Source organism: Ptychodera flava, chromosome 15, assembly GCF_041260155.1.
Source record: "Ptychodera flava strain L36383 chromosome 15, AS_Pfla_20210202, whole genome shotgun sequence".
NCBI lineage: Eukaryota > Metazoa > Hemichordata > Enteropneusta > Ptychoderidae > Ptychodera > Ptychodera flava.
The window spans coordinates 20,243,849-20,271,421 of NC_091942.1; the positions used below are offsets into that span (position 1 = coordinate 20,243,849).

Below are 27,573 nucleotides of genomic sequence, written 5' to 3' on the forward strand. Positions count from 1 at the left end.
TGACAGGAAATTCAAATACCCTTTCAAAAATTGGCCTAGATTCCTGTGATATTTCCGGTCGAATTTTAGACTTATTCTAAATCGCTGAAAAAAAAACATTCTGTCATAACAATTGACTAAGGCCCTGCAAAAGAGGCATGTTTTTCAAGCAAAATACAACTTCTTTCAACCACATAAATTTCAGTCAGATACCTTAGAGTGTTGATGTGGAAGCAGGGAAAAATATGTTTTTGAAAGGGTTTTGAACTTTGTCACATACTCCTTGTGTAAATAATGACACAAAAATGGGTCCAGGTGGGTTGCCAAATATTAGCTTCAAACTGTATATAGTTTGTATGGATTCTTGGCAGCATTTGTCAGATAATTCTTTTTTCAAAGTAGCTGTATAATTGCCCATCAAGCGCCCTCAACCACACTGTCACAATTATCACACAGCACACCGAATACGTGTGCCCATCTCAGCCACATATAGACCATCAGTCTTTGTTGCCAGTCACAAGATAAAAATCAATGATGGTGCTGATTTGCACATGTAAGGATTTCTGTGTGTGAGCTTGTATGTGGGGGAGGGAGGGGGCAATGTCAAATGGTCTTAAATTATTGTGTTAGTTTAGCCTGTTGAACAGGTTTATTCTCTCCCCTCAGTTAAAGGGAAAGGTCACTAAGGCTGATTTTGTCATGTGCGTCTCCTTTCGGTTTGGTTCGTACAGGAAAGTGGATAATGTATACAAGTAGAAGTTAGCATGTTTGTCAAAACAATTGTCTCTCTGCAGATTGACTTGTAAATATAGGTCTGCTCTTTGTTTTGGTTTGTTTTAGATCCTATGTTTTGGAAAACGCCTAGAAAGATAAAGGCAATAGAGGCATCACAATTTGAGGAGTTAGATCCGGCGTAAAACGGAAAAGACCTCAAGTAGATATATAATGAGATGAAGATGAATGCTCTAGTGTAAGTATTTTACCCATGTTTGCCACTTAAAACCTTGACCGCTTTCAAAATTGATCCTTGATAGGGAACTGCCCCTTTCATTGTTTATGCTACTTTTTATGCTAGTGAGACAGGGATTCTCAGAAAGTAGATTAGTTCGCTCATGGTAGATACAGAGATGTGGTTTCGAAATATGACTTGTCTGTTTCTCAAATGATCATAGAGTGACAGTATTCATGGCCTTGACTTACAACAGTATTAAATTTGGTGGTTTAGCCAAATTACACTTAATATGTCAATTTTGGCCAATCTTGATGGGTGTAGCATGCCAGCAGGGTACGCTTTTCCATTGCAGACACCTGGTACCACCACTGAAACTGGTTCAAGATGGTCCTATTTTACATTGTGTAATTGTCATTTTCTATTTGTTTCTTGGACCTGGTGATTCATTACACCTTGTATGATAGCAATTATCGGACCTGTTTTGATGTCATATTTTACATAAGGATTTTAGCAAATGCAATATTCACTAGATTGCTGCAACAATCACTACACAGTAATGTTGATAATGTGAGACTGCAAGGTTTTTGTACATTTGTTGATCCCAAGATTCCAATAAAAGCCCAAGATGAATTTTTATTTGCCAGCCAAGAAAGTTGTACACCTAATGAAACTGATCTTATTCTTTACAGGATACCTTAGCACAGATCAGGAATAGCCTTCAATGTATCGTGTGCTTGATGGAGGTAACTTTCCCAGTTTACATATGCCATGGATGTAATATGATTACCGGTTGTTATGTATGTGTAATACGATGCACCAGCTGCCCTCACTGTCGCCATGACATCAATGAAGCAATGGGCCCAGTACGAGGCATGGACAGCCTAGCAGATGCTCTACAGTTAAACGTTCGTCTGATAGAGACATTGCCGAGTCCGCGTCAAAGCGATCAAACAATGAGGAAGGAAACTCTTCACCTGAGTTAGGGCTGCCAAATACACCAGAACAGGCAACTGATGAGGATGTAATAATTAGTGACTAGTGTGCCAGAGAGACTTTTTCGTACAGGGGTCTGCTGCCGGAGTTCAAAACATTGACTGATGTTTAAGGTCCAAAAGTAACCTGTTTTTTTTGTGTGTGTGTTTTTTTGTTTTGTTTTTGTTTTGTTTTTTTGAGGGGGGTCATTGTACGTTTTTCTGCTGTTTCTACTGTTTTTCTGAAACATTTTGGCATTTCAAGTGTATTTGAGCCGTGTTCTGGCTTTCTTCAGATGGAACATTGACCCATGGTTACTATGGTTAGGGATATTTTCAAGAAAAATAGACCCATCTTGGCAACACATATCTGTATTCCTTTCTATGGGGGCGTACACCCCTTGGGAGTGGGGAGAGACATAGTTTGCCAGCTTGTAGCATGTAGACCATGATTTTAGTAAACAATAAAAGTTTCTAATAAACGAACAATTTTGTTTTTACTTTTAACCAAATGAATACCAAATGGTCAGCCCCTTGTTGTGATCAATGAATTTTGGTCTGCACTTTAATCAGAAATTGCAGCTGATACACCACACTAAGGGGGGGGGACAATTTGATATGGGGGGGGGATCTCGAAGATTGATGAGGAAGCGGATTTTTTAACCCTGATCAACAGGTCTTAATTTTCCCACTCCTTCAGGCCTTTTATTGTCAGGCCTTCTCTGGCCGATTTTTTTTCATGGACATTTGCTGGGAATTTTTTTTCTTCAAAAATCTAACAGAATCCCCCCAGGATATCAAATGGTCCACCCCTAAACCTAAATTTCATGATGTACCGTTAAAACCCTATTAATTCAACCCTCTTTTAATTCATCAACCCGTTTTCTGGAAAACATTTAATTTCCGCTTTTATTTTAACCATATGAAGAACTGAACACTGCTTTTGTCTCCTAATTTGACCACTTTGTCATCTTTGTACCTAGATACATTTTGTATCTTACCCAATTATAACTTTCAACTCTGATAGATACAAATAAAGTAGAACACAAAAAAAATTTGAATCTCAAAAGTGAATAAACAGACACCAGTATCTTGTCAGTCACTGCAAGATTTGCATTTTTACAATTTAAAAATACTATATTTGACTGTCAGCAAAATTGAATTTAAATAATTGAACTACTAGTATTTCAATTTTTTTTCTGGTTGAATTATGAAGGTTTTTACTGTACTTGGAGTGTTATTGGAAACTATTTGGGTTACCTTAAGTGTGGTAGACTCTGTTAGAAGACCAAGGGTCACTGAATTAATCATTTCTTCCATGTGCTTAGCATTTGTCATTTGAACACTTGCACTACATGCAATTTAAACACTGCAAGTATTTGATCACATGATCAGCCAGTCGGCTTCGATTTAAACAGACCAATCAAATTCACATTGCTTCTACATACCAAATTTCAAGGTAGGTGACCCTGTCTGTGTCAGTTTAGATTTTTCAAACATTATTTTTTATATTTCGTAACCTTGACCCAACGTATCACATTAGTTCAGCTGTGGACATGGGTATCCAGTCAAATGTTGTAGAGGTATAGTTTTTGTTGAAAATTGAAGAGTACGGGATTAAGTTAAGACCCAACTTTCGTGGATTCACCCTGACCTTTTAACCCAATTACCAAATCTAAAGAGCCAGAGGTCTATTGTCTGGAGTCCTGCACCATTATTCTGGTCCCCGACCTATTTCTACCGTTGGCTGTAAGTGCGCAGCCAACGGTAGAAATGGGTCATGGACCAGACTAACAAAACGTGAACACGCAGCCAGCGGTAGAAGTGTGGCAGGGGGCCAGGCTACAACATACAGGTCTGGTTTTGTTGGATATGGATCGGTAATTTACACAAAGTTACCTTATGACCTCACTAATTATGCTCGTCAAAACAGCTATAAGCCTGATTTTTTTGGACTTTGAGCATTATTGTGACCAAATTTACACCCCAACTTCAGCGGTATCCCATGTCAGGGATGGGTACGCCAAATTCGTCATTTTACAACGCTCTAATTTTAGATCGGCTAAATAGGTTATGATTGAACATTTATATATAGCATTTCGATTTCTCTTTATTGTTTCCGACTTTCAAGAACCCATTTGATCTGTATGACCTACATCCGTTCGAAAACATCAAGTGACTGGTTTAATCAAATATGAACAGAAAACTACGTATTTTTCGATTTGAGTTTTCAGTTGAAGGTATCATGAGAAATGGTGCTTCGACACCAACTGATCAGTATTCTGTCAACATATATTTGACCAACTTTGGTCAAAAGTACATGACTTCTGAAGAAAAGACAAAAGTTTGAATGATGCGTTGGATTACACCGTTTTGGACAGGTGCCATTATAACTGAGTTCCTTGAGAATTTTACAACAGAGTGATTTTTGTTGAATATACATCCAATCCATTGGTATTTGTTGAAACCATTCTGTTTATTGCATGGTTTCTAATGTCACAAAAATCTGATGGATTTCCATTGCCTGTACATCTTGGCTCAGGTCTGTATATATATATATATATATATATATATATATATATATATATATATATATAACTCACCATTGAAACTGATAGCTGCTGATAAGACATAAACATACTAAGTAATAAATTGGTTTCCAGACACCTTACTGTGCGACTTGTTGTTTTAGTCTGTCAGATGTTGACTAGTTTCAGCGAACTTTCCCATTTTTGTTCATTTCAAGGGAAACTCTTTTAAAGCCAGTTTTCATGGAAACGACCGCAGTGACCTCTATTTTTCAAAATAGGAAGTGGTCAGTTCATAGACAAAGACTAGAGTTTAAAGGGACATTAGCTGTGACATCAGGCAATTTTTCGGAGTTTCCTTTTCTGTCACGTGTGTCAACAACGATTTTCTTGCTCTATTCCCCACAGCTTGCTAGAATACTCCAGAAGCTATAACTTTTGCTAGTTTTCAGTAGTTTTATTTTGTGTGTCCATTGCAATCTTTTTTCTACTCCCTAATGTGTGATGAAATGTCCATTAGCGATAGCTTATCAGTACGGTCGCAGCCAGGTGTACAGTCAGTATTTTGTTATTATTGAAAATTGAATTCAAGTCAGCACTAGAATTCATTAGTCAAGAATAACAAAAGTCATTTACACTAACATAGTACTTTGCGAAATAGAATATTGAGTATTCTAGCAAGCTGTAGGGAATAGAACATGAAACTGCTGTTGACACATGTGACAGAAAAGGAAACTCTGAAAAATTTGCCTAAAGTTACAGCTTATCTCCCTTTAAGGTAGCATGTACCGCGAAATTAAAATACTTAGTACTTAAACTTTTGCCCAAACTTTCCTCAAGGAAACCTTAAACCACCTCCTTTCTGAATCAAGAATAAAAATCAGGGGTCACCGCGCAAATGGTGGTACTAGAGAACGATGTTAAGGTAGCGAGTAACCCAGGATGCCAATTTTTGACAAAATTTCGTTTTTCACATAATTCGACGGCTTCGATACCTATCTCAATAATGGCGATAGCCTCTTCTTCAAAAAGTATTTCGAAACATTACTGAACGAAAATGTCGGCACTTTGCAAAACACATTGTTTTCCTATGGCTTCGTTTTTGAACGTGACCTTTCACTTGACCTTTTCTCGACTTTGTAATGGGCGCATTTTAAAAACTTCAAAAGAATATAACTCAAAAACTCGCCGGTAGAATTGTTTCAAATTTTCACAGGCCGTTCTCTAGATATCGTACTCTAAAACGGTATTTTGTTTTGTTGACAAACCAACCTGGTCAGCAACAAGGGCCGAAACAATTGAATAAGTTATTAACTTATGCGTTTTTGTGAAAAACGATATTTAGAAGTTTATTAATCGACAACGAGAGAAAATAGCGAAAAACAAAATACCGTTTTTCTTTACGTAAGCTCTACTTTTGAGATAAAAACCTTGCAAATCGGACAACGCCTGACAAAGTTAAATTCTTTTGTACCACACAATACCGAAAATGGCGGGTTTTTTAATGAAAAATTGATTTTTATTTCCGGTATACAAAGCTTGTATAAAATAAGAAAGTTCAGATACTCAGCTTTCTGTAAATATATGGTATGTTGGGGTTAGCGGCCTCCATTTATATGTAATGTACGTTTGAAAAAAATGCTGCAGCCTGGGTTACTCGCTACCTTAACTCATTTTTGAAAATCAAAATGGCCGCCAACACACAAACTCTATGGATTTCATTGAATTTTCGATTTTCACAAAAGTAAGCCGGTGAAAACTTTATTTATTCAATGAGATTTAAAATGAACTCCCGCAAGGGGTAGACCAAACAAGTACTTTCAAAGTTTGAGAGTCCGAATACCTGTGGACTGTGACCACTTCCTATTTTGACTTACAGATTGATATATATGGTGAGTGCCACTTATGGGGCAGTGTGTTTACCCTTTTGAAATACCGGACATTACTTCTTGGATGTTTACCGGTGGTCCATTGTCTTTCTTCTGGTCTGTTATGTGTTTGACGTACGATTTTTTTATTACGGTCGGGTATGATTGCTATAACTTCTCAAAATGCAAGTTTGGAAAAAAAAACTACAGGGCCTAACCAAAAGTATGCCAATTAGAAATTTATTTGAACACAGCAATAAAGACAAACATACTTGAAAATAATTCAACTGTAGATGTTATGAGTAGAAAATGTATTCTCTACATTTTTGCTGAGGTGACATATTTCTGGAAGTTTCTATCTAGGAACCTAAATATATACTTTTGCGTGTAGCATTTCAAACAAAAAATTATATTGTATGTTAAGCACATTTAAAAGGGGTGCAGTTTGTAATCGGTGGCAGAAAAGGTGTGTATCACGACTACTTTGAACCCTAACGCTGATAAGATTGACAAGTTATACTGAATATATTATTTTTTACGGCATTCTCTGATTCGTGCATCAAAGTTAACAGTAAAAATCAATATCGAAATCAATTTTGTTAACCACGGCATGAACGGATTGATTTCGCACATAAAGTTAATTACATAATCAAAAGTATAGTCCTATGAGTAGAGTGTTTTCTGCACATTAGTGTATGTGCTCTATTGGGCAGAAAATACTGTTTGTGAATGTAGCCTTTTACTACTGAAATCACAATCGACTTTAATTTTGCAAATACTCTGTGATTCCAATAAATGTGCGTATGGCGACTTCGAATGGATGCGTATTGCCATTTATCACGTTGTTGTACATATCCTCAAAGCTTAAGCAGTGCTGTTTGAATCGTTGCTCCCGTTCTACACATAGCTGAACAATCCCCGCCAATGGGTCATATCCAAACTGTCTAGGTCTTCGCAATTGACCTCCTTCGGCTTGATACCATTCCATCGCGGGTCTCGGTGTCGGGTAGTTGTCCTTCTGGAATAGCACCAGTATTCTTTGTGAGCCTTGCCACATCATTTGGTATTCTGCTTTCAACATCTGTGGAATAAATCTCAATGATGAAAGAGACGTACATGTTTCCGTGTAGAGTTGGTTCTGGCTTTGCGCTATTAAATCGTTCGATCTGATTGATATCTGATATAGACATTTATCCTGTGTGGTTTAGTGTATTTTTGTATTTCAAACAGTCGCCATCACTTCATGTGAACTTGTTCCAGACACAGTCATGTTCTACCGCAGCGATCTACTAAACCACTCAGAAAGTCTCATTCAGTGATAGCAAGCGAAACTGGTGTTTATAGAATAACAAAGCCAACTATTAAACAGCGTCGGAGTGATTAATAGATTTATTAATATAATCACAGGACCAATATTTTCATTTCTCCTGGTATACCAGTACAGTTCCTTTGCAGAAGTTTGTGAAAATGGTTGTATTGTAGGCATATGAGATTTTTTCCTATGCCAACATCACTTTGCTTTGATTCCTCTTATCAACGAGTAAGATACTTTTTATAATTGTGTCATCAGTACATTAACACATGCATCAGCAGTCACCCCTTTAAAGACCATGTTTGTAGGTTTTACGGATCAAAGGCATATTTTGGACAATTGTGGCCGCCAAACACCCGCTCCGCCATTCAACGGCCAGTACCAATTCTCGGACACACAGCGGAAATGCTGAGTTTACAGTTGTTTATGTAATAATTTAAAAAAAAAACATTTTAAGTTTTCATTGCATAGTGGGAAATGTCGACTGTCATCTTTGTAACATGATTTTCAGAAATTGAAGGCGTAAGTTGAGGAAACGAGAGCATAACAATTAAAATGCGTGTATTTGATTTCCTTCAGTGTCGCGTTTTACGGTCGCTACAATAATAGTCAGTGTATCTCTTGATGGTTTTTGAAATCGTGAAAGGAAAGTTGTTGAAAAACTCATCATTATTACTCGACGATTATTCTTCTCTGTAACGGTGTCGATAATTTTAAAATTGTATCAACAAATAAGCGGCGAATGACGAAGATACAACATTTTGCATTTTTTTCAATTCACGGACTACACGCTTTACGTACGGCCAATGAAATTTAGGAACCTCAACTACCATCTTCGTTTGAAAATACCTTTCTCAATTGAAAGAAATATTAAATTTGACCAGAAAAGTTGTTCTGTTGGAACGTAGACAAGCTGCAGAGATGTGTTTGACTTTTGGACGAAGTTTTGCTTCGTTTGCGTCCGTTAATTTTCATCTCCCGCTCATTGAAATTTGAAAATATGAACTTGATGATATATTCTGAATGTAGATAGTGTTGTTTGAGATTAGAAAAGTCAGCGGATTACTGACACCTATTTTACGCGAGTAGCCATTTTTGCTGAAGCGTCCGTGTATTGGCGGAACGGGTGTAGTTGCACGAAAACTAGTGACCCTCCAAAATGCATAGGGAATGAGAAATGCCGCGGCCCTCCACCCTTGTTAATTCTGCAAAGGCCCAATAGGATTTAAAAGCAGTCACTTACCTTCGATTGGGTGGGCATTCCAGCCACGGATAAATCTTACTATTCCAACATCAGCCAAAGTCAAGGTCAAATACGAAACGCAGAATCTGTGTATAGGATTGGTCATATCGAATACAAGTCGCTGATGCATATCATTTAGAGCGGCCTTGATAGGATAGCTCACTCGCTGGTTTATTTCTGGCCACTTCCTCTCGGCTGGCAAATTTTCCGTTGATGGCGTTTGAACATAAGGGGGGCAGCCTTGGTATCGCCTGTGTTGCTGTATTTGTGGATGTTGTTGTATGAATAAAGTAAGGAAGAATTCACGTCCATGGTCTACCCGCACCATGTCCCATATCCCGTAACTTAAAACGACCCTTCTGAATTCTTCATAAATTATCAAGTTGTTTTTTTACGGGCATCGATGCATATCCGACAATTTTACGGCTACATCCATCCGAGAACAACACGATCGTGGCACCATAAAATACAAGTTTCTCGTTCTGATCCACATGTAATTTGTGTCCGAAGTATGGGGCAAAATACGCCACTGGATTGATCGTTCTGACTGTGTCTTGGCGCCGCCTGTTATGGTTGTATGGATCACTACGTTTCAAGGACTGCATAATACGCCTTCTTCCAATCCCATAGCCTTTACTTCTCAAATAGCCTAACATCATTTTCCTTCCATAAGTTGGTCCAACTTCATTGATGCCAGCAGTGACAATTGTGTCCAATTCTTCATCGCCGATCTTGCGTATATCATTTTTCTCACAGAACCGTCTAACAGATCTCTTCGAAAAACCACTTCGATTGGGAAATTCCCTCTGTAGAATGGCACTGATTTGCTGGTGAGATAGATTTTTTATCTGCACTAGCTCACGTATGTAACCAGGGTCTATCTCATCCATTGTTACTCTACAACGTACGTCTCTGCCAAATAAATACCGAGACTTCAGATTTGAAGCAAACCGTTGATTCCTATTGGCTGTTTATAATTAAGGCGGGAAGGTAATCTCATTATAAACCTGCGTATGCGTAATAAAGGAACTTATATATATGTAAAAGGCAATTTGAACAACAAGTTTGATATGCCATGAAGGAAAGTAAAATCGTAAACAGATAAAACCTAAAACCAACGTATACAGTGTTGTAATGTCGGACATCAGTGCACGAAAGCAAGAAAACGAAAAATGAAAAAGGCATGTTTTTCGTTAAATCTGTATATGAAATATTGCATAGAGACAAAGAAAACCGGTGGACGCATTTTGCAGTCACTAGCAGAATCATGAGGTCCCATTTTTGTTAAAATCATTATACTGCTAACAATATAAAACGAAAAATGTGATCTTTTTGGTATCAGTTATCGAAAACTCAAATAAGAATGAAGTTAAAAGCTGCGAATTTTATCAATTGACTTCATGACTTGAAAACGAAAGTGACGTGGACGCAATGTGCCACGGATTGAAAACAAGCAACTTTCCTTAAAAATAATCCAGAACACATGATTTTGAAATTTAAGAAATAAAATAGAATTAATAGATTAAATTTCATTTTGTTTTCACTGATAATTGCATTTCGGATTCAAAATATGAACAAGGCGAAACAGAGTTATGTTTCATTAATAACCAAATAATAGAAGCTTTATTCAAAATTGGTCTGTCAATTGGTATTTTCAATTAAGATGAATATGAAAAATAAAATTCTATTTCAATCATTTAAATAACGCTTTTTGTGCTAAAATGCATTTTAATGTTTTTGAGAATTGATTGGTCGCGAAAACCGTACCAAAAAATCGGTAAAATAAAATTTTGTCAGAAAAAACGAATATTAAAAATTGGTTGTTATTTCATTCAAATGAAAATTGCATTTTGAAGGTGATTTCAATTTCAATTTTCAATAAATTGGTTGGACGCTACGTACACGCATTCCTATTACTAATAATATTAGCAATAATCCTATTAATAACAGTAATCTGCAACATACACTGAAACGTTTGAGCATTCTAAGTTCAAATCTGGTTAAAAAGTGATAAACAATATTTTCTCTGCTTATTTGCCACCAGGATATTTTAGAAGTACCATTTGAACATATTAAGGGAGCGTTCACTTATTACGGCCGGGGGGTCCCCTAAAATTTGAAAAACTGCAAAGGGGGTCATGTATTTTTCAAACAGCTCAGAGGGGGGGAGTCACTTAATTTTCATAAGTATCCGTCCCGTCAAAAAGCAGTTTCAGTGTTCAGAAATATTCTGTGAGATAAAAATGAGTCGCTGCATGATTTCATTCTCTGAAGTCATTTAACTGTAAATCTGAGCAAATATATAATTATCTGGCACATGAGTATCTTGCCTTGGCAAATCTGAGGCCTGTCTTACTCTAAATTGAGCTCACTGAAGGCAATGAACAATCCTATAACTTACATATTAGAGATATAGCAAGTTTTGTCAGGGAAATTACTTCAAAGTTACCTGTAGACTACTAGTACCGTGAAAGTGAACTTATACTTTTAGGTGAAATTCCGATATAAATATTGTTGTCAACATCTGAACTTTCAAATACGCTATTTAAATCAAGTTCATTTGTATCAATTGTCAAACACCTATAAAAGCACAAATTAATTTAGTATAGCATTGTAAAAATGTTATTTATAGTTTACTCATAGACTCCAATGTAATATTAGTGAATCAACATTTCGGTGAAATTCAAAAATCCAATTTCTTGCACACATATCAACCTTTAACCATCCTAGTCTCACTAAGTATTTTACAATGAATTATTAGATATCTATAAATACACAGATTTAGATAGTTTTGTATTGGAAAAAATTATTCAAAGTTTTCTCATAGACTCTAACATATAATGAATCAACATTTCTATCCAATCCCTTTCAGGGGTAATGTCAAAATTATAGCTAGTCAGAAGGGCAAATTTGAACATAAACACCTTGTAAGTTTGTAAGGGGGTCATTTGAAAAAGTCTGAGAATTTTGTTTTTATTCTATCACCCCCCCCCCCCCGAGGTGTTTGTTTGTGCAGCTTTACACAAGCAAAATGAGGGGGTCATTAAATTTTTGTCATCTTAAAAGGGGGGGTCATCAATATTTTGGTGCAATGGGTATGGGGTTCACTTATTTTGATTGATGCTCAGGAAGAATTTTCCGGCCCGCCCCCGGCCATAATAGCTGAACACTCCCTAAGTAATGTTTAAGTGAGCAATATGCAAATCATTGGAAAAGCTATGAATACCACGTATTGCTCCGATATCATTTTAGAAATTTGTTTTACCTTTCCAAAAGGTCGTCCAGCTACTTCCATGGCCGCTTTGATGCCTAATCCAGCACCAGCTCCAGCCTCTGCGATCATTTTGTGTCCACATGCATGGCCAATCTCTGGCAAAGCATCATATTCACAGATCACACACGCGTTGATGCCACAGTTTTCTTGAGAACCAAACGTCGCCCTGAATGCAGTGTCCACTACAAACTTCCTGTCCACGTTGAAACCATTTTTCTCCAAATAATCGGTCAGAACTTGATGGGCGTGATATTCTTCGTAACTCAGCTCTTGATTCATCCATATTTGTTGACTGAGTGAATTCAGGTCTGTTGCGGCCTTATCGATGGCTTCGCAAGCTTTCTGCTTTGCACTCTTGAGGTCAGCCATGTTGTTCGTCAGTACAGAACCTTAAAAATACGAAGGTCCCCTATAAAACGGCGAATTATTTTAAGACTAATCCAGATGTGTAAAAATCAAATTACTGATGAAGCTTATTTGATGTGACCTGAGATTTCAAAACATTCGACGGGTGACCTGCGTTAATGTCGAAAAGACGTTTAAAATACTGCTGTTCCATTCAGAGAACGCATATTTACACATAGCTGTGATATCGCAGCGGTACTTGTGGCGTGTGTATCGAACGCGCTCGGGTCATTGAGGTCATCGCCACAGTCCCCAATGACCCGAGCGCGTTCAAGATACGCCACAAGTACCGCTGCGATATCACAGCTAATTTACACAAGGCGTGAACCCAGAATGTCAGTTTGACCTGGTTCTAAATGTTAATGTATGCTGTAATTCGACATAATGTTATTCAAAATTGTGGCTTGAGCGACCTTTAATCCCTGTCGAGCAATGGGTCAATGGGTCAACTGACAGAGCGTGTACTGACTTTCCGTGATGTACCTATAGATGCGCACATACAACAATATATAACAAGAGTAAGAGACATGTAATGGGCGAGCAAGAAACGGTTATTCTCTTTATGGAGTGATTTGTAGTTCTGAAAAGAACCATTTTGTATGTGGTCCTGTAAAAGACCGTTTTTGTGGTTTTGATGTCACTCGTGTCCATATACACCAGAGGGGTTTGGGTATAGACGTCTAACTTCGGCAAGAACACAAACTGGATTATTTCAAAGAACGTGTATACAAGATTTTTATTTGCGAGGCGTTCCGTTTTTTTCTCCAAATACATAGCTTGCGTTGTCACGAGCTAATCTTGCATATCAATCCACTGCTTACATGGTTTATTTGGAACTGTGGGATGGCCTTTCGATTAATGAGGCAAAAGGTATCGCAACCATTGCCTAAGTTTCTTGAACTGAAAATCACAGGTGCTTGCATTGTTCCTTAACGTCTCTCGAACCTTGGACAGCTGTCATGAATGAGAGGGAAACTGATTTTTGGCCCAAGCGGTGGGCGGAGCCCACCTAAGTGGGCCCATGTCATAGGGTGGCGTTTGTTACTCTGTATGTGTGTCTGTAATATGTATGTCTGTCTGTGTGTGTGTGTTATGGATTTGTATCGTTGATATCTCTAAAACTCATTCATTAAATGTCATGAATTAGGTACACAGAATCGTTAGGATGGAAACTAGATATGTTTAGGTTTTGGGGGTGTTGGTTGCATAGTTCAGCAGAAATTAATTTTTGAAGTAATATTTCGACTTATTTTTGCTCATTCACATAGCAAGGGAGGATGCACTAAATTATGAGCAGTGGGCTACAGAACATTGAACAAAAAAATAAATTTGCATAGTTAATTAGTTGAAAGTATTTTGTTTTTCTAAAGTTGTGCAAGTTATGATATTAAACGACAACAGTGATGCCAAAAATTAATACATTGTTATGGATGTAATCAAGATTCTGCATTTCAATAGAGAAACAAATCTATCAAATTAGCTGATATGATATTGAGGCAAAGTATAGGCATTTAATAGGCTTAAACTGTGCACCACTTCTTGCAAACCTATTATGTTCATATGAGGCTGAGTTGATGTAGTCTTTGCACAAATTTTGATGTAAAAGGATTGCCAAGAATTGTAAAGTCATGTATAGATATATAAATGATCTAATAAATTTAAACAAACCTATAGTGCAGCAAATATCTTGTGTATGTGTACCTAGATGACTCAAAATCATAGAAACAACTCAAACTGTGGACCAGCAACTTGTACCAAAAATAAATAAAGGTTCAACATTACCACATGTGTATTGTTATTTCTGTTCATTCCTTGGACCTGGAAATTATATATCTGAAATAGTACCTTGATTATTGGACCTGTTATATTACCGTATGTATTTGTAATATCGATATGGTTGAATACTTAACATGTACTTTTCCAGAAATTTATTTTGCCCGGATATTTATATTAAGTACTAATATGTGGATGCAATATTTCTCTGCATTAATTGAGAAATGTGAATGAAACTTCAAATATCAAAGAAATGTATGTGTATGGTTGTGTTCACTATAGAATCATGAATGTGACTATAAACAAAAGATTTTGTTCTGTACATGTGGGTTCACAATTTGATATTCTGTCAGGTCAGGAAAATTGACTCAGGAGTATTATTGTCTTAATTTCACCAATTTTCGGAACTTTTTAATCATTGACACACATATACCAAAATTTGAATACTTCCTCTTCTTTTTGTTCTGATGTTTTCCTTTACATGGTGTAACAAAAGCACATTAGGAGAGACTATTGTACAGCAGGACAAAGATGTAATTTAAGGTATACAGCATCTTCTTCAAATAGCTGGAAAGTTGAAAAGAAAATGGAAGGAAGTCTAGAGATTACGGAAAAGTGATTGCAAAAGAAGTCGATGAAGACTCAGTCTGCTAAAATCCAGTCATAGGTTATGTGCTCAACCTAGTGCTGGCAATGTGGTCAATCTCAGTTCAGTATTTTAGAATGTTTTATTGAGTAACAAATACAATGTGCAGCACAAATACATCAAATAAATAAACTACTTAAAGTATCACAATTGAAAAATAAGTAGGTGCATCTTAAACAAAAGGAAAATATGAGTTAAAATATTAATGATATTATAACAGCATGTGGTTCATGGCAGTGCATTGTTCTGAGAGACCTCACTTAATGGGGTGTTGTAAAAATCTTCACAAATCGTAAAATGAAAATTAGCACAAAAAGGCGTTTTTGGTAAAAAATCTTCTTCATAACCTCTGATCAGACAGCTTTGATATGAAATCTTCATTTTTGTATTGTTGGGTGAATTTCTGCCATTTTTGGTCAAAATCTTTGTTTCTCAAAAGTTACTCATCTGATAGCTTTGATATTTGGTATACAGGTTCCTAGGGGTTATTTTAATGTAATATATTGAAATTATGATGAAATGTTCATTTTGTATTTTTGCAGCTAAATTTGCCATTTATTGAAATTATGATGAAATGTTCATTTTGTATTTTTGCAGCTAAATTTGCCATTTTTGGCCGGGCTTTCCTGTGTCACAAAAAGTTATTTTCAATATAACACAGTGAAGCTCTGTCGACTGTTAGGTCGCTTGCTTTTTCAAAACTGCTGGTCAGATGGCCTTAATATTGGGTATACAGGTCCCTAGGATGACTTTAGTGAGAAAATTTCATACATTCAAGAAATACCTAGCTTTGCATAAATGTGTGTAGTAGCTTCAGGGACATTGACCCTATGTTTTTACCCTCAGTTTTTACACAGGAAGCAATGTAGTTCTTCCATCAATCTTGAAGACGAGGAAATGTATATGTGGCAACAGGATCCAAGTACAATCGTATTTGATCGATCTTTAGCAACACTGAGACTCCACGGTTTCCCCCGTCAAGTACTTCATCCCCACGATTGAATATCATGTCATACAACAGTACAATACTTACGTCGTTTTGACAAGTCAATCTAACAAGTTTGACAGTTAATATTAAAGAGGAGATATCACATTCCATTGCGCACGTTTATCTTCTTCTATGTACCTACGACAACCATCAACGATCAGAGCGATCTTCAGCATCAGAAATGGTACTGTAACAGTACACTGCGCGACCAGACTTGTAATTCATTGAAAAATCGGCAGGGTATTGTTTCGTTGTATCATTTTTGTTCATAAACCGTTCGTAAATTTAGGATAACACTTGACATATTGATCGTAATAGTAAGCACCTTGTTTCTATAGTCTTCCCCAAATATGCCTCATCTGGTTAGATTATCACTAGTGATCTGAACATGGTTATTAGAACTTTCCATAGAACTCTTGAATCACTTAACATGGCATTCATTAAATCATTCGATGTTCTACTTTATATACAGGTATATAAAGGTGTTCTATACAGAAAAAGACATCATTAGCATGCTTCAATTCCTGATAAAGAACAAATATACTAAATTTTGCAAAAATATTTATCATTAGCACATAGGAATTTCTTTGAGGACTAATTGTGCTTCCTTATTTGCAAATATGTTTTTTAATATTTTTATTTGTAAAAAAATAATTTTGCATATTCAACGAACTTTCCCAATTATTGACATACAACTGAAAGGACTTTACCAAAGCTTACGAAACTGAGTATGAATACTGACGAGACAATGATATTGTATTAGTGAAAGACATTTAACATTCGCATGTCAGCTATTTGATAATTTGCACTTTATTTTAGTCCAAATTAGACAAATAAATTGGAAGGACTTGAAAAAAAAAACTGATGAAAGTTGCTGTTCTGTTCATATCTGGTTAACAGGTTGGAATTTGTTTTTGAAAATCTTGTGACCCCTACCTACACTGCGTAAAAAAGCATGACTCGCCCCCATCCCCTCCCCCTGTACTTTTCCAATGACACATCACCCCTGGATTTTGCCAGCCCACCCCCGCCATTATAACTGAATGCTCCCTATAGGTATAGGTCAAGCTGAAATCAGTGTAATGTAATTGGTAGAGCTTAGTAGGAGTGTATACATCCTTTAATCTGTACGTTGTTATTTTAACGAACAAACAAGAAACGCAGTGGCATGCATTGATTTTCCTGTAGTTCTTCCATCAATCAGAAATTATTTTACCTAGCCGTGTGCAAAGCGAAGGCAATGCCAGATTTATCAATACTCATTACGCAGACTTGTATAGCTGTCGTTTAGGATTTTTCATAGCAAATGGTTTGTTTCGAAGCTGATTCTCAATGACGCATCAGCGGCACAAGAATACCCATGCATGTCACACCAAACTGCTAAAACTCGCCAACCGTTAAGAGTATACAATTGTGTTGGGCCAGATAGATAAAGCAACTGCATACTGTAACCAACAAGAGGGGAAGGTGAGAAAATGTAAGTTCTCAATCGTTCATTTAATGTATATTTGCTTTGTCGCAGACAACACCGAAGGTAATATTTTCGGGGTAGAAAATTTCGCCATGGAATACCAACTGCATACGTTACTTGATAGCAATGACTAAGACCATGCGAGATTTACGATTAAAGGCATACCTTGTCATCGGTGTTGGCTATGTGCCTTCATTCAATAAGAACAAACACACATTTTTGAATCATTTGAATTTTGTTTATGATTCATCGAGTTCACACACACAGGGTTGTACATCATAAGTTCCAATTTGAACCACTTTGGAACTAGCAAATTCATTTTATGGTCCGGACTATCATACAAAACACCCCGAGTCACCACACAGGATGTCAGCAATATCTTTAAAGTAATGAAGCTGAGCTTCTTGTCACTTCATTCCAGGCCGTAGTCAAAACTTAGTTTTCAAGATACGTTTGTACGGCAATTATTTTATATAACAGTGAAGGTATCGAAAGCATGGCACACTCGTCAACACCTGGGGTTTTGTATACTTGTTCTAATTAGCTTTCGCTCTCTTTCATGTTTTCAGTAAAATCTTCTCTGATCTGTTTCATGATGTCTTCACCTTGGAAGAAGACATCTAGAACTGTCGTAGCCATAGCCTTGGCATGGACCAGGGTTGGTTCTTGGGCCTCAGGTGCTCCTGGATGAATACAATTTGAACGACATCAAAATGTTGATACGTTTAAAAGATTAATATGTAAAACAAACTTGGACATTGGGCTAGGTCGCGGCGTTATGGACCATAATCTGAAAACATGCCGATGAAAGTTCATCAGATGTCATATTTAAAGATATACAGTCACCTGTAATCTTAATATGCCCATATACGGTCAAAGGGGCGTTCCTTGGTATTCAAAATGCCCATGTGAGGGCTCTATTTTAAAAAAGCGGCCACCCGCTTAAAATCTGTGATTGGTTAGATTTTTTCTCTTTCCATGGTAACTGTGGTACAATTGGAACAGGTGACAGTATACCTTTAAAACAGAAGCCGATTGGGTGACTCATGAAACTATATGTACCGATATTTTTTCACCACGATACTCTACAATATGGAGATTATGCAAGTCCATACTGCAATTTACATAATTCCGAAGAGTACGTTTTTTCACTTGTTTGTTCAAGGCCACTCTTTGTGGAGCGACCGCGGTTTAATATATGTGTCACGGTCTTTATACTTATGTTTAAAATGACTGAAAAATACAGAAAAAATAAGTAAACATCAATCGGCGTTTTGATTTTAAAAGTGGCATTCTTGCCAAGTGGGAAGATATAAGATAAGAGTGTTTTTACAAACTGCAGATGGAAAAAATGGTATTGTTGCTTTAATAATTTGATCAAAAGAAGATTTCTATAAAAGTACTACCGGATGCTGCTGTGAAGCCGTGCGAATGATATACAGAATCCGTCTGCAAGCCGTAAAATGGATGAATAATCGGCACGAAGTATGAGACATTGCCAATATCTGTCAACCCCATGATCATGTTAACAGCTTGGTTTTCAGGCAGGAACTTTACACCCAAGTTTTCAGCATTCTCGGTGTAAAGTTTGACCAATGTGTTGTTGCTGACAACATTCGCATAAATAGGGGAGAAGCTGTGTTCCATCTGCAAAGAAATAATAAAGGCAAAAAGTAAATTTAACTCGTGACATTTGCAAGTATGCGAATACGAACTTCCCCGGGGAGGTGAGTTCGGTATGCAAGTGGTAAGCATAAAGTGCATAAGTGCCTGTTTCTTACGCGCATACTCTAGTATACATTTTCTATGTTCATTGTGGATGAAACAAATAGCGCATGGTCTACAATGTTATATCATTATGAGTGCCATTTGCACTAATCAACACAAAAAGTGTTTAAAAGCTTCATATGAGTTTGCAAGTTTACAAAACAATCTGAGTGTAGGTTTGATTACAAGAAATAAATTTTTCTTTGACCTAATTCGCCAAGTAAATGTCCAGAATCGGTAAATATTTTTTTTTTCATTTTCTAAGAGAGTTTGGTTGGGATGAGCATTTCTGCTTGGCTTGTGAAAAGCAAAAAGAACGGTGTTTTGTCATTCTCTATGCACCACATACGCCGACCGACACAATGTCAGAGGACAACCACCATACACTTACTTTGCATCCAGTTGCCTTGGCAGCTCCCTCGGCACTAGTCCCGTTTTACCAGACCTCGTCGCTTCGCCACTGCAAAGTGCGCCGCTGGCGGTAGGACATGGCGAGTCGCGGAGCGACGAGCGTCGAGTCGCGAAGCCCAGCCAGTGGAAAAATCACTTCATGTTCCTACCGCCAGCGGCGCTCTTTGCCCTGGCGAATTGGCTGGTCCCCGCCTCAGTGACAAGCACAAGAGGCAGGTAACGGGAAACCGCCATGTATCGAATTACGAAATCTGATTGGTTGAATCATGGGGCGCTGTCATTGGCTGTTCAATTTTACTTTGAAGTAAAGCTAAAATTATCACAGCGAACGTGGCTAGAATTTAATCGAGGATTTAATTAACATTCTTACAAGTTTTGAAATATTGGCAGGTACCAGACTAGACTAAAAAGCACGCGATAAAAAATGATGCACTATGTGCGGGCATGCGCAATCAACAACTTCCGGGAGACCAAAAACTGTCTCATTTCAAAATGGCGGTTTGCCGGTATCTGCGTCTTACTTCGTGCTGCGTCTAGCTAGTCACGTGAGACGCAGTGATCAGCGAACCCTGGCGAAGCGACGAGGTCTGGAAGCGAGACTACCTCGGCACATGCAATAGCTCTTTCCTTCATCTCGCACAATTCAATTGCTGTTGGAGTTCTAAGATGAAAGGTCACCTCTGACTTCTCTGGTATGATGTTAGGTTTGATTCCTCCATTCGATATTACCCCTAAAAATACGATTGCTTTTTTATTGTAACTCTGATCTGTTGCAAAAATAACTCTATATCGGAATTAGAGGACAAGATGTAGTTGCAAAGTTTACGTACCTGACCGCGCGAGCTATAAAATCATGGTGACTCGACATTTCCTTGGAAAAGATAATGCTCTTAAGTAGCTTTCATGCGTTGTTCGGTACAGAATTATAGCCCAATTTATCTTTTAGTGTAATTTTTCTATTCTGTCTTACTCTGATCACTTGAAACATTTGTACCAGTTTGAACAAACTTGCGCCTTAATATCACAATGCCACAAACTTAATTTTTGTCAGAAACATTTCTCTCTTCGTTTTATACAAAAGTGTCTTGGTCATTGCACGTCTTTAGCTATTATAAATACAATCTTCGAAATTCCATTGTTCAGACCGGTTTCACCTTATTTATATTGTCTCGATGATAGACGTGCGACCAATTAAAGCTGTAGTATTTTGGCATTTTACATCGTTTTGTTCGATTAGGAAGATTTAGGAAGATGTATCGTGTTCGACCAATTAAAGCTGTAGTATTTTGGCATTTTACATCGTTTTGTTCGATTAGGAAGATTTAGGAAGATGTATCGTGTTCTAAAGTTCACCTGAGAAAGCATGATTTCACTGTATATAACGTTTAAAGTTTAGCAGTGATTTAATATCAAGAAAGTACCTTTAGAATCCTCCTCTAAATGAACACAACATGAAAATTTTAGGGCGACCTGAATGGTCCACGGAAAGAACCTGTGATGACGCAAAGGTTACATACGAAATTAATTTCTGTCATTACAATATTTCCAACAAACACTCTGACTTGAAAGTTCGAAGAGCCAAACCAAACACCTGCATGTACGTCTGATTTTCTTCTTTACTGCAAATTAAGTATGGCAGTAAGCTTATGTGAAACAGGTGAGAATATTGTCAAGACAAATTTTGGTTACCGTGGATGCGCCAGGTGGGTTTCATCTGCTGTCGCATCACTGACATGTGCTGATAATACATGACAGCGGCATCCAGGGCGTTGACCCCTTCCCATGGTGCATAGGCTGCGTGCGATGCTTTGCCCTGGAACGTAACGTAGAATCTGTGGATACAGTGGAAAACAGTACATGTAGTAGGTGCTGTTGTGAGTCATATTTTAATCAATACTTAATTAACTTAAACATACTTTGAGGACCATTTCATTACATTTTTTGACTTTTATTTCGAAACAATCTGAAATAGTATGAATTCCCTTGAATTTTCATAACAAAAACAATAAGGCCTTATAATTAAATGCTATAACCACTGCCATTTTTTTTCAAATATTTATATGCAATATACAGAATATGAATCACCAAGTGATGCAAAAAAATACAACAAATATATACTTGTGCATGAGATCAGGCCTGAGAGCATCGCGTGGAAAATCAGGAGACTCTACAGGCATCAATTAACCATTGCCAAAGGGACAAAAGGTGCGTCAATGACAATGTTCATAAAGTGTTGACTATGGTACACAAAAAGAGTGAATCTCATTGAATGCAATGGCATAGCTTAGTTCCATTCCTGTATGGCTACCTGCATTTGTCATTTTGCAATAATGAATATGGATAATAAATGGTCGCAGTATAACTGGGATGTGAATGATCAGTTGCTATGGATCATATTTTATCTCAACATCAGATTGTATATCTTTTTGTTGTACCTCAGCTTTTTTTAATGTTATTAAGTTTATTTACACTGCCTTAGTATGAATATGCAGCAGTACGTGTTACGGTATATTATATCATGTCAGAAAATCGATTACGCAAATGCAGCAATCTGATTGGTCAATACGTGAAAGGAACCATATTATATTCACGATATTTTCACCATTAATTCCCATCGAGGAAAACAAGATATATATATATATATATATATATATATATATATATATATATATAAACAGATTACTTCAAGTACAAAGTAATGAAATCTATTATTTAAGTTTAATGCATCTTGCAAGATTGCAATATGCATGAAACTTAAGTAATAGATTTCATTACTTTGTACTTGAAGTAATCTGTTTATTTATAACGCTCTGCTTTAGCATTGAGCACTGTAATGTCCCACGAGGACATCTGTATACTTCGATATATATATATATATATATATATATATATATATATATATATATATATATATATATATATATATATATATATATATATATATTTATATACATACATACATAAAAAGACACAAATTGAACCTACACTGTTACGGCAAGGCATGATGGGCTACCAATACAATTAGTATTAGTTGGGTGGACCATCATGGCGAGGTCAATGTCTTTGAATACATCTGCCTCAATCAGCTTGATCTTTCCACAGCCTCCCTCCTCCGCCGGTGTTCCAAGCACAGTAAGCTGTAATGAAGCATATTGTACTTGGGTTGCTAGTACTTTAAGAGAAACCATTCAGAGAAACAAATTCAATTTTATCATACTGAACAGTATAGTTTTTTCAGAGGATTGAATCACCGACAGAATTCATGCAGAAAAACCGAGCTGTTTTATTAGACTGTCAGTCAATAAACCTGACTGACCGTTTGTTTATGTTGCTGCAATATTTTTCCAGAGATATATCGAGCTAACTTATCCAATCAACACTAACTATATTCCTGGAACACTTTCATTAGATCTTGCAACGAATTTCGAGGTTATTTAGCTATTTCTTGACAATATAGTAGGGCATTATGTTAGAAGAACTTGATTTAAGTTAAAGAAATTTGTTCAATATATTTAAGTCATTTACCACTATGGCATCAGCTAATCCACAATTTGCACACTCGACGAACTACATTATATATATATATCTATATATATATATATATATATATATATATATATATATATATCTATATATATATATCTATCTCTCTCTCTCTCTCTCTCTCTCTCTCTCTCTCTCTATATATATATATATATATATATATATATATATATATATATATATATATATATATATATATATATATATATATTATATATGGGCAGGGACTGTAAGGAATTGACGAAATAGTAAGGTATTGCCAAACAACGTTCTTGTGATATAAAAGACAGATTACCAATTCGTATCTAATAGTTGATACACGTGATACAAGTGATAGAGGGACCGTATTTGGTAATTTGTATATTAATTGAAATTTTCTACTGTTATTTTGCCCACGAATATTGCACTTATTCTTGTTACCTTTGCTAGTGATTACAGACTATAACAAGACTTTGACATCTTGAGACACATTTTGCAATTTCATGCTCGTTAGTCAAAATTGCAAATTCAGCAAAATTCCACACTTGTGGAATGAATGTTAGAGAGGACAAAACAAAACGGCAAATCAACGTTGATCTTCACGGCAAATCAACGTTGATCTTCAATATACACTCAAACACGAGAGCATTTTAAGTTCACATCTGGTTAAAGCATAATAAAAGAGATTTTCACAGCGCATCCGTCACAGGAATAGTTAAGCAGTTTGAATTAATATCCTTTGACTATCTGAAGCTACATTTTTAAGAGAGCAATATCCAAACCATCGGAAAATTTAAAGTACATTATACTGCTCCGACATCATTTTAAAAATCTGTTTCACCTTCCCAATGGGTCGTCCAGCTGCTTCCATGGCTGCTTTGATCCCTAATCCAGCACCAGCTCCAGCCTCTGCGATAAGATTGTGTCCACATGCATGGCCAATCTCTGGCAAAGCGTCATATTCACAGATCACACGCGCGTTGATGCCACCATTTTCTTGAGAACCAAACGTCGCCCTAAAGGCAGTGTCCACTACGAACTTCCTCTCCACGTTGAAACCATTTTTATCCAAAAAATCAGTCAGAACTTGATGGGCGTGATATTCTTTGTAACTCAGCTCTGGATTATTCCATATTTCTTGACTGAGCATATTCAGGTCAGTTGCAGCCCCATCAATGGCTTCACAAGCTTTCTGCTTTGCACTCTCGAGGTCAGCCATTGTTTTGTCTTTTACAGAACCTTAAGTAACGTCTGTTCTGGCATGGACACCTGTCATACATGAGAGGGAAGAAAAATGTTAATTTCGAGATGAGTATCGAAGTTGACCCTGTAGTCAAGTCGCAAAAGCGATGAAAGGTTCTATGGCCACAGGATCCCAGAAGAATCTTATTTGACCAATCTTTAGCAACACTCTAAGGTTTCACATGCCAGACCTATCAGGTTTCACAAGCTCGACCATACCTTACAACATAAATACTAAATGTAGCAATACCAACGTATTTTTACTAGTTCATCTGATAAGTCTGCCAGCTAAAATTAAAGAGGAGATAGCACGTACCTTGGAAGCGTTTATCTGGTTCTATGTACCGACGACAACCATCAACGATCGGAGCGAAATATATAGAAATAGCATATTACAGCGCACAACCAGAATTAGAATTCCATGAAATACAGGCAGGGTGTTGTTTGCTTATATTATTTTTGTTCTTAAACCAATGATATATTTAGAGATGACACTTAACATATTGACAGTAATATCGAATATTCCAGGTCCACGCTGTGTCATTTGAATAAACGTAAGTGCAATTAACAGCAATATACTGCATAACAAGAAGGCTATGTCAACTATTCGTTCTAACTTTAGGAACAGTCTGCCGTGGCGAATGGAAAATGGTAGCGGGGTTGGGAAGGATACACAGACAAGCTAGCTCTGTGGGTTTGATACAACTTCACAAGTCTATATTTATTGGACTACACTTTATTCTCTATTCATCATGTTAAGTTTAAGGTCATAAAAGGCGTAAAAACGTGCACAGGGTCAAATGTCAACGGTAAGAAGAAAGGTAAATGCCAGGGGTGAATATACTGATGACGCGGTGAAGGTCAAGGATGTATTAATTGGAAAGATACGGTAAAGGCTAATTGTTCATAAATTATTTGAAAGAATGAATGACGATAATTGGTCGCCGAAAATTGCTCCGAATCTAACATAAAAGTAAACAAAGACAATCTCAAACAAGACATTCTCGATTACAGCAAGGCATTGCAGCACTTTGACATTGACAAATTCAATGAAACACAAGCCCCTACCATACAAAGGTGTTCTACAAAGAGAAATACATCAGCTTGCTTCAATTCCTGATGAACAACACATTTGCTAAATTTTGAGAAAATATTTATCATGAGGACATAGGAATTTCGTTCAGGACTAATTGTACTTACTTCCTTGCAAATATTTTTTTCATTTATTTGTAAAAAAATATACTTAAGCAAAAGAACTTGTCATTTGCAAAAATCATATAATTCAAAATCCGAGTACATCGATGATGTCATGTCTTCAGACAATACTTAATTCAGTGATTATCTTTCAAAACTTTATCCTCTTGCGTTGGAGCTAAACGGAACCAAAGCGTCAGTTGATTCTGCGCCCATCCATACCTTTTCAAGTTGTTGTGGGTTTTATGCTTCCGCTACCTAAATTACTTTTATTTTCTCTTGTACCACAATATAGGTTGTTTGAAGGTTTGTCGGCTGCATTTATGAAAAAAAGGACCTTACCCTAAAAATTGCTACAAAAGGTTCTCAACGGTTTTTTATAGAGTCAAATGTGCTTAATAACATACTAAAAGTCTACCAAAATCTGAAAGAAAGAACGCCACAAACAATACATTAGTCTTCATAATAACATATAGCCCGTAATCGAAACGACAAAAATCAAGCAAGCCCTGACAGAAAACTGGAGTGAACTTGCAAAAGACGAAACACTAAAAAAACTGTTCCAAAATCAACCAATAATCGCATATAGAAGGAACAGAAATATAGGCGATACACTTATAAGCGCCAGACTTCACAAAAGCGACAACAGCTCGAACTCAGGTTCACACGAACCTATACAAACACAACAAGACCAAACAGTAGACATTCTAGCTTCCCTACTTGAACAACAAACGTAAGTGGAACAACATACTACCAAATAAAAACAATCAACCATTCAACACGTCTCACCAATCAAGAATGAATTTTAAGCGACTGATGAAGAAAACTCTGTTTTCGAAACGTAGCGCCAAAGGATCACAGTGTCACACTAGTCTCTCCGCTCCAGTGCGGAGTAACATCAAGACACGTAGATTACGGGTACGTCTCGCCATGGCTAAGCAACATTTTACATAAAACAGCCAAAAATGATATACACTTATATTATACACAATTTCATACACAAAACGCAAACAATCCAAATATGAACGATGTGTGGAGTTGCTTTCCCTTTACTACCTAACCTCGGAAATTGTGAAAATCCACATAAGCAACATGTTCCGGACGAAGAATGTGACAGTGATTATTTTTAATACATGTATAAATATGCATATTATGGGACTTATGATCACTTGCCTATAATCTAGATATGATACGTGGATTCTTTAACCACTAAAACATGGGGGTAGACACAGACATCACTAGTCTAGGTTTAAGTAGTTATGGCCATTTTAAGTATATGGTGGCCATTTTGGACGCCATCTTGAAAATGACATGTTTCCGGTGGTCAGATTTTGGTAGATTTGAGAAACCGTTGAGAAACCTTTTGTAGCAATTTTTTGGGGTCAAACCATATTTTCAGCCGACTAGGTTTGTTTTGGCGATTCCCCAACTTCTTCTCTGACAAGTCGGTCTTTCGCTTTGTGATGTGAGACACTAAACTAGAACATCGCTTATCGATGTGTGTTAAGGGGATGAGTAAACCGATAAATGTCCGACAAATGTCTATGAAAATGGGGTTAATCCGATTGAAAACTAGCCGTATTAATAAAATTTTCCCGTAACCTCCATGAGGTGATCAAGCACAATATCACATACACTGATTTGATTGAGGTTCAGTCGTTTTTTTGTTTGTTTTTTGTTTGTTTTGTTTTGTTTTGTTTTGTCTTTTTTTATTCAGTCCATCATCCAACAGGCGTTAGCCCAATTACAGGATGAGGTAATAACCCACTAACTCCCCCAATGGAGCACTGAGGAGTAAAGTGCCTTGCTCAAGGGCACAACACCGTGCTGGAGTCTCGAACTCACCATCCTCCGACAGTGAGTCCGTTACTCTGGACCTACCGGGTCTTGAACCGGGTCTCGAACTCACCACCCTCTGACAGTGAATCCGTTACCCTAACCACTGGGCCACGGTGCCTCCTAACTCTATGTCGCTACGCTTTGACGCTATATCACCTTGTAAAATGTCCCTAGTCTGTTGTACTATA

General features: G+C 37.0%; 2 protein-coding genes across 2 annotated transcripts in view; both read right to left on the reverse strand.

The window, feature by feature from the left end:
- LOC139151473 (peptidase M20 domain-containing protein 2-like) overlaps positions 1 to 12,870 on the reverse strand; it is a 37,366-nt gene extending 24,496 nt beyond the window's left edge. The window contains exon 1 of the mRNA XM_070724296.1: positions 12,119 to 12,870. Within this exon, the coding sequence (XP_070580397.1) occupies positions 12,119 to 12,496 (378 nt within the window). The 5' untranslated portion in view covers positions 12,497 to 12,870. The remainder of the gene's footprint in view (positions 1 to 12,118) is intronic.
- A 5,006-nt stretch (positions 12,871 to 17,876) lies between these two features.
- LOC139151476 (peptidase M20 domain-containing protein 2-like) lies at positions 17,877 to 24,714 on the reverse strand. Its single transcript, XM_070724299.1, has 8 exons — positions 24,669 to 24,714; positions 23,952 to 24,379; positions 22,574 to 22,725; positions 21,278 to 21,420; positions 20,192 to 20,319; positions 19,569 to 19,595; positions 18,817 to 19,057; positions 17,877 to 18,093 (listed from the first exon to the last, which is right to left on the reverse strand). Exons 2-8 carry the CDS (start codon positions 24,327 to 24,329, stop codon positions 17,951 to 17,953), a joined length of 1,212 nt encoding a protein of 403 aa, XP_070580400.1. The 5' UTR covers positions 24,330 to 24,379; positions 24,669 to 24,714; the 3' UTR covers positions 17,877 to 17,950.
- Positions 24,715 to 27,573: the final 2,859 nt, after the last annotated feature.